We start from the raw sequence: 7,738 nt of genomic DNA, 5'->3' as shown, positions 1-7,738 counted from the left end.
AACCTCTGATTGGCTCAGCCATTCTTCTTTAGGGGGGAGGATGCCCTCATTCTGAGGATGGGGGAAGGGGGGAAAATAGGAGGAGGAGAAGGGAGGGCTCTTGGGCTGGATGAGCTAAGGGGCAGGATATACAGGAGGCAGGCCCACGTAATGAAAGGCCGCTCAAAAGTTGCCCCTGTGTAGGTTGTGAACAGGAGTACCTAGCTAAGGAGGGTATCCTCCTGGTGTGGCGGCTCTGGACATCTTTTTCTAACTCAGAGATGTCATATGAACTGGGTAGGTGCTACTTTTACCACACTCACCCCTGATCTTATCAACAAATAAGGACCCAGGGATTTTAATTTATGACTTCTCTGCTGCTTGCTTGGTCCCTTGATGACTGACTGGAAGGCTGTTTCATATCCCCCATTGGCAGGGAGTGTCCCTGGGTGTCTAGAGATAAGTAGTTTCTGAAATGACCACAAGAGGGCGCCCCAGCTCTAGAGTGCAGCAATGACCCTGGGTAGCTTGAGCTCTTGAATACTAAGTTGGTTAGGGGGAGAAAGGGTATGGAGTTAGACCAGTGGAATTGCAGGTCGGGGTGGAGGGAAAAGTGACCTCTGCTCTCAGCTTGGGAAGTTTATCTTCTCTTATAAAATGTTTATTCTCACATTAAACAGACTGTTAGGAGCCAAGGCTCTCCTTGCTCAGCTCCCCTTCCAGGGTTGGGGGAAGGCAAGAAAAAGTCCTCCCTCAGGCCTCCCAACTCCAAAGTGGAGGTCTGAATGAACTCTACCCCTGCTGTGCTGGGCACAGGCTGGGTGAGCTGCGCCACCAAGTCTGAGCCCTTCTAGACCCCCCTCCTCTGACCTTCAGAAGCCAGCCCTGGCCCCACACTCCAACCCAGTAACTAACAAACCAGGGCTTGCCAGGTCCATATCAGCTCATCTTCTCAACCCAAGAGAAAGTGGAGGGGTCTCTGTTTCTTTCTGACCTACCCCTTTTTTCTCTTTCCCCACTTCCAGAAGGCTGTCCCTGGCATTATACTCTTAGACTTAACATAGAATTATAGGGGGATGTCCCGCTCTCTCTTGCTGATCATGTGAGGGCAGATATGGCCAGTGGGGACTGGGCTAAGTGAGCTAGAGACAAGCTTCAGGAGTAATGAGCTTCAACTCCCTGCTCTCCACCAGGAGGTCCCACAGCGACACTCTAGCACATCACAGCGCCATTCTATGCCAAGAGACACAGACAAGCACTAGCTCCTGCAGGGCGCAGAGAGTAGACTGGACACCAGGTGACAGGAACCCCACCCCAAGTTCCCTCCTGGGAAGATGGGCACCAGAGGAAAACCTGGGATGTGAAAGTTCACACTTCTTTCTACTAGGGCTTCCGGCAAAAATAGAAAAGGGAGGGCTTTCCAAAAGCCATGTGTATGAGGGAACAAATTGGAGGTGATGAAAGCCAGCCACATCTGGCATGGGCTTTCACCAAGGCACAGTGCTCCCATCCTATCTTCTCTCTTCCCCCACCAAGTTCCCCACAGACCAAATTTGTGACTCCTCCAGCAGGACTTAAGGACCCTGCTATAGTGTCAGTTACCCTGACCAACTGTTCACCCTTGCAAAGATGCACACACAGGCTGTCAGATGTCAACAAAACTTTATTCACTGGTAACTGGGCCAGGAGACCCCTCAGGGAACTAACTGCATGCCCCTAGGTCCTGGTCCCCATGTTTGGACCCTAGTGAAATGTGCATAGTCTACCCTCCCCAATGCCAGGGAGAGAAACAGAAGAGGAATGCCATCTTTCTGTGATGTGGGAAGTGAAAGGGATATGAATAGAAATAGAAATCTGGTTCTCTCTCCTGAAGCTCCAAGTGGAGCTGGGGTGTGAGGATTCATGGTCCCAAAGCCAGATGCAGATACATGCCCCGCCCGCAGGAATAAACTCCTGATCCCAGCTGTTGGGTTATGTTGGGAGGGTGCCTCCTAAGATCATGACAGGCAAAACTGGTAGCTCTAAGGGCACCCAAAACCTATCAGGCACAAGTACTCTGCCTGAAAGCAAAGGTTCAAGATCATTCCAAGGCCCTTGAGTTGCCAAAACACCCAAATGACACTGATGTGCTGTGGCTAAAAAAGCTGGGGAGGCAGTGGGGAGGGGCCAGGGAGAGGACCTGCAAATCCCCAACAGAAAAACCAGAAGCAGAGAAGGGGAGCCCCAGAGGCTGGCATTTGGGTAGGCCCTGGCAAGCTGGAGGGGTGTCCACAGCAAACAGTCTCAGGGTCTGGCATAGTGACAACCACCCTCAACATCACAGGGACCCAGAGTCAAGAGAAGCTGTTGCCCTGCCCCCACCCAGGTCACAGTCTTCCAGGGTATCTCATCTCTCAATGTCCTGGATGTATGGTTTGGAGGCTTGGCATGACAGCCATGGGGGCAGAAGGGGATTCAAGCCAGGACAGAGAGATCAGGTGTTAACACTGTCCTACTACAGGTGTCTGTGAGAAGCATGGAGCTGGAGTGGATAAGGAGGGTGGGAGTTTTCAGAGGTAGACATTGAGGGTCTGCAGAATGCCCTGGCGGCAGAGTGGGCAGTTGCGGTGGTAGACTGGGTGGCGCATCAGAATTTCAGTGCAGGCCTGGCAAAGACACAGGTGCCGACAGGGAAGAAGCAGCACTGTCTTGCTCTGGTCCTGGCAGATGACACACTTCTTCCGCTCCTCCTGCTCCTTCAGCAACTTCCATGGGTCTTGCCCAGCTGTAGGCTCCTCCTCATTGAGTCTCTCCCTTCCCCAGGCAGCTGTCACTCTGGTCATTCTGACTTCCTCCTCTTCTGCCTCTGATCTGATCCCTGCTTCAGGAAGAGTGTCCTGTTGCCAGGTCCTGGCTGAGGGCACCCTCCCAGGGCCAACCTGGGGAGCCCCAGGTGCCCCTCCCCAGTTTGGCCAGCTTGCCAGCTGCAGGCTGCGGCTCCAGGCTCGGCGCCAAGTATCCAAGCCCAGTGCTAGGTGAGACAGCCACACAACATCCTCTCGAAGCCGATGATAAGATGGCCAGGCATGGAGCTGCATGAGTGCCCAGGCAGCCAGCCTCATGATGAGGTCTGGGTGCAACACAGTCACTGTTACTGCCAGCACACAAGCCAGCAGCACCAGACCGGTGAGATTGACAAGCACGAAGCTGGCCAAGAGGCGGGCAGCTGAGGCCAGGAGCTCCAGTGCTAGCTGACAGGGGGTCCAGAGAAGGATGGCCATGGCTACAGCACTGCTGGAAATGTGAGCTACGAAGGTAGCCATAATGTCGGTCATCCTGCACAGTGGCCCCATCACTGCATCCCATAGGGCCAGCAATAGGGAGAAGAGATTCTGAGTGCCAATGAGGCAGATGTTGACCAGGCTGTTGATCACGTAGGCCACCAGGCTCATGGCAATGGCACAGATATCACAGGCCTGACGCAGCAAAGCATGGCCATTGGAGACCACATTGAGGATGCCTCGGTGCAGTATATCCCGGCTCCTCAATGCCCCATGAGAGGCTAGGTGTCCCAGGAGCTTTAGGCTCTCCAGGCCTGAGCAGCAGCTGTACAGCAGGGTACACAAGGCCTGAAAGCCCCCCAAAATGAACCGGACCAAGGCTTCGATCAAGGCCAGCAGTGAAAACAGTACTCCGCGGCCCAAGTGCAGAAGACTAGTCAGTACAGTGTGTGGCAGGTTGTAGATGAAGGCTAGAAGCCAGGCCAGGGAAGCCAGGAGGGAGGACACCAGCAGGAAGTTGAGGTCCAACACCAAGGTCAGCATGTCCAGCACCAGGCCCACACCATTCACCACCAGGTACACAGCCTCCATGATAAAGCTACGGAGGTTAGTCAAAAGGAAGTCTGGCTCCTGGTTGAGGGAGGTGGCAAGGTTGCCAAAAAAAAACTGGGGCGGGGGGGGGGAGTCAGGAATTAATTGGAAGGTGAGAAGTCTCCAACTAAGGGAGAGAATCAACAATCTGAGAAGGAAGTGGGTTAGAGGTGAGTGGGGGGGTCTCAGTGGAGGGAACGAGGACCAGGTGCCGATCCAGGAGTCCCGGTTTTGAAGGTTGGCTGTTTGGGAGAGAAGAAACCAAACATCTCTAAAGTGGAGGTGAGCCCGGAGTGGAGGAGAGTCCTCAGCTTTAGAGAGCTGGTGGTGGTGTACCAAAGCCAAGCAATCAGTCAGAACGAGAGGAGACCGGGAAAGGTTGGGATAGGGCCGGGGCCGGGTGGGGCGGCGCAGGCTGGTCGCGGGCTCGCGGTCCAGCTACGCAGGTTCCCCTGTCCCCGCCCGGCCCCCGTCCTCTGGGCTCGCGGCGCTTCGAGCCCAAAGAGGTAGTGGGAGAGGGACTCAACCTCAGCAAACCCCAGGTGCGGCCTCCACTCCGCTGCGCGCCGCCATCTTGTTTGCGAAGAGGTGGAGCCAGACCCGTGACTAAGGGGAGGGACTACAAACCCCAGTCAATCAGCTAGGGCCAACCGCAGGGGACGTCGAGCACTCATTGGTCCGTTTGAAAGACGCTCAAAGAAGGGGAGGGGACAGACTGAAATCTCCGCCCTCCTGAGGCAGTGATTGGCCAGTTGAGACTCCCATCCAAATATATTTGTGAAGCCTAGTGGTCTTTGCCAAAGCGAGGGATACTCGGAGGCTTATCCTTTCCTGGTCGCCATTGCTTCAGTTTCCTACTTGTAGTGAATTCTTCATCTCTATGCTGGACTGGACTCCAGAAAGTCTGTGCTCCCCTTCACCCCTCCCTGAACACTGCCTGAATCCTTCATTCCCTAAAGTGCCACTGATAAAAAACTGAGATAGTGACAGGAGAAAAATTCTGAGATGTTTTAAATTAAGTAACAGCTGCTGGAAATTGAGAGAGAGAGACAGGAATAATTAACCAGTTAATAGCTGTGGGCTAATTAACAAAAGAGTGCATGTTGGAGCTTTGAATCAACCATCTACTAGTGGCCACTGTATGTTGCCTATAACCAATCAAAAATAGTAAATATTTTTTGATCCACTCATTTGCTGATGGGCACTTAGGTTGCTTCCAGTACTTGGCTACTGTAAATTGTGTTGTTATGAACATTGGGGTGCGTAGGTTCTTTTGGATTGGTTCTTAGCAGAGAGAAAGAAGGATCTTATACCCTTTGTGACAGCATGGATGGAACTGGAGAGCATTATGCTAAGTGAAATTAGGCAGGTGGTGAGGGACAAATGCCATATGATCTCACCTTTAACTGGAACATAATCAACAAAAGAAAAAAGCAAACAAGATATAACCAGAGACATTGTAATTAAGAACAATATAACAATAGCCAGAGGGGAGTGGGGAAGGGACAGTGGGGAGAAAGGTTTACCGGAGCTACTATAAAGGACTCATGGACAAAATCAAGGGGGAGGGCAGAGGCTGGGTAGGGAGGTGGGTTTGGCTGGGGTGGGGTGGAGGGATGGGGAGAAAATGCAGACAACTGTAACTGAATAAAAATAAAAATTTAAAAAAAGAAAAGTAAGGCTGGAAAAAAAAAGTAAATATTTGTGTTGGTGGGGGATGGGATTATGTTTGCTTTTTATCTGAGTTGTTTGGTTTTTGGGGGATGTTGAATTGTCTGAGTTCTTTATAAATTTTGTATATTAACCCCTTATCAGATGTGTCATTGATGAATATCTTCTCTGATTCAGTAGGTAATATTTCCCTTTTGTTGTGGGTTATTTTGCTGTGCAAAAACTTTTTAGTTTGATGTAGTCCCATTTGTTTAGTTTTTCTTTGTCTCCTTCGTGAGGTAATATGTCAGAAAAAAATATTCCTAAGATAAATGTCAGAGACTTTACTGCCTATGTTTTCTTTTAGTTTTATGGTTTCAGGTCATATATTTAAGTCTTTAATCTATTTTGAATTTATTCTTGTATGCAGTGTAAGAAGGTGGTCCAGTTTCATTTTTTTTGTATATCTGTCCAATTTCCCAACACCATTTATTGAAAACTGTCTTTACCCCTCCTTTGTCATACAATAATTGACCATGTAGGCATGGGTTTATTTCTGGGCTCTCTGTTCTGTTCCATTGATCTTTGTTTCTGTTTTTATGTCAGTACTATGCTTTTTTGATTACTAAGGCCTTGTAGTATAGTTTGATACTATAGTTTGATGTCAGGTAGTGTGATACCTACAACTCTGTTCTCCTTTTTCAAGATTGCTCTTGCTATTCAGGATCTTTTGTGTTTCCATAAAATTTTTGGATTATTTATATAGTTCTTTGAGAAATGCCATTGGTATTTTGATGGGAATTGTGTTAAATTTATAGATTGCTTTGGTTAGTATGGACGTTTTAACAATGTTAGTTCTTCCTATCCATAGGCATCTATTTATTTGTATCTTCTTTTTTAAAAAAAGATTTTATTTATTTATTTTTCAGAGAGGGGAAGGAAGAAAGAGAGGGAGAGAAACATCAATGTGTGGTTGCCTCTTGTGTGCCTCCTACTGGAAACCTGGCCTGAAACCCAGGCATGTGCCCTAGACTGGGAATTGAACCAGTGACCCTTTGATTCGCAGACCAGCACTCAACCACTGAGCCACACCAGCCAGAACTATTTGTATCTTCTTTTATTTCTTTCTTTAATATCTTATAATTGTCTGAGTACAGGCAGTTTACCTCCTTGGTTAAATTTATTTCTAGGTATTTTATTTTATGCAATTGTAAATGGGATTTAGTTTTTAGCTTCTCTGATAGAGATTATTGTTGTATAAATACCCATTATTAGAGTATAAAAATGCAACCAATTTCTAAATATTTATTTTGTATCCTGCTATTTACTGAATTTATTGATAGTTCTAGTAGATTTTTGGTGGAATCTTTTGGGTGCTCCTGAATAGAAACTTCTCCAAAAAGAATATACAGATGGCCAATAGACATATGAAAAGATTCTCAACATCACTAATCATTAGAGAAATGAAAATTAAAACCACAGTGAAATATCACCTCACATGTCAGAAAGGCTATCATCAATAAATCAACAAACAAGTATTGGTGAGGATGTGGAGAAACATGAACCTTTGTGCACTGGTAGGAATTCAGATTGATGAAGCCACTGTGGAAAAGAGTATGGAGGTTTCTCAAAAAAATTAGAAATGGAATTGACTTATGACCCAGAGATTCCACTTCTGGGTATATATCTGAAGAAACCCCAAACACTAATTCAAAAGAATATTGCAACATTACTTACAATAGCCAAGATATGGAATCAACCCAAATGTCCATCAAGAGACAAGCAGATTGCCCTGATTGATGTGGCATCATCCCACAAAGTGAAAGGTCACCGGTTCAATTCCCAGTCAGGGCACATCCTGGGTTGTAAGTTCAGTGCCTGGTTGGGGCATGTATAAGAGGCAATAGATCAATGTTTCTCTCTCATGTTGATGTTTCTCTCTCACTCTTTCTCCCTCCCTCCCTCCCCTTCTCTCTATAAATAAATTAAATAAATAAATAAATGAAAAAGACGAGTGGGGGGGAAGCAATGGTACATATATACAATGGAATATTACTCAGCCATTAAAAGAACAAAATCCTACCATTTGTGACAGCATGGATGGCCTAGAGTAGGGGTGTCAAACTCATTTTCACCAGGGGCCACATCAGCCTTGTGCATGGTTGTCTTCAAGTGCCAAATGTAATTTTAGGACTATATAAATGTAACTACACCTTAACTAGGGGCAGGAGCTCAGCGCTGCCAACAGGTAGAAATAA

The 7,738-nt window shown here is 47.7% G+C and overlaps 1 protein-coding gene across 1 annotated transcript; it reads right to left on the bottom strand.

Annotated features, from left to right (window-relative positions):
- Positions 1-1,624: 1,624 nt before the first annotated feature.
- Positions 1,625-4,420, bottom strand: RNF26 (ring finger protein 26). Its single transcript, XM_024571001.4, has one exon. The coding sequence runs from the start codon at positions 3,828-3,830 to the stop codon at positions 2,529-2,531; it is 1,302 nt and encodes a 433-aa protein (XP_024426769.2). The 5' UTR covers positions 3,831-4,420; the 3' UTR covers positions 1,625-2,528.
- Positions 4,421-7,738: the final 3,318 nt, after the last annotated feature.

This window comes from Desmodus rotundus, chromosome 5 (genome assembly GCF_022682495.2).
Source record: "Desmodus rotundus isolate HL8 chromosome 5, HLdesRot8A.1, whole genome shotgun sequence".
Classification (NCBI taxonomy): Eukaryota; Metazoa; Chordata; class Mammalia; order Chiroptera; family Phyllostomidae; genus Desmodus; species Desmodus rotundus.
This window is presented reverse-complemented; position numbering and strand designations above follow the sequence as displayed.

Coding starts and splice junctions, on each gene's coding strand:
- RNF26 (XM_024571001.4), bottom strand. CDS start 3,830: ATGGAGGCTGTGTACCTGGTGGTGAATGGTGTGGGCCTGGTGCTGGAC.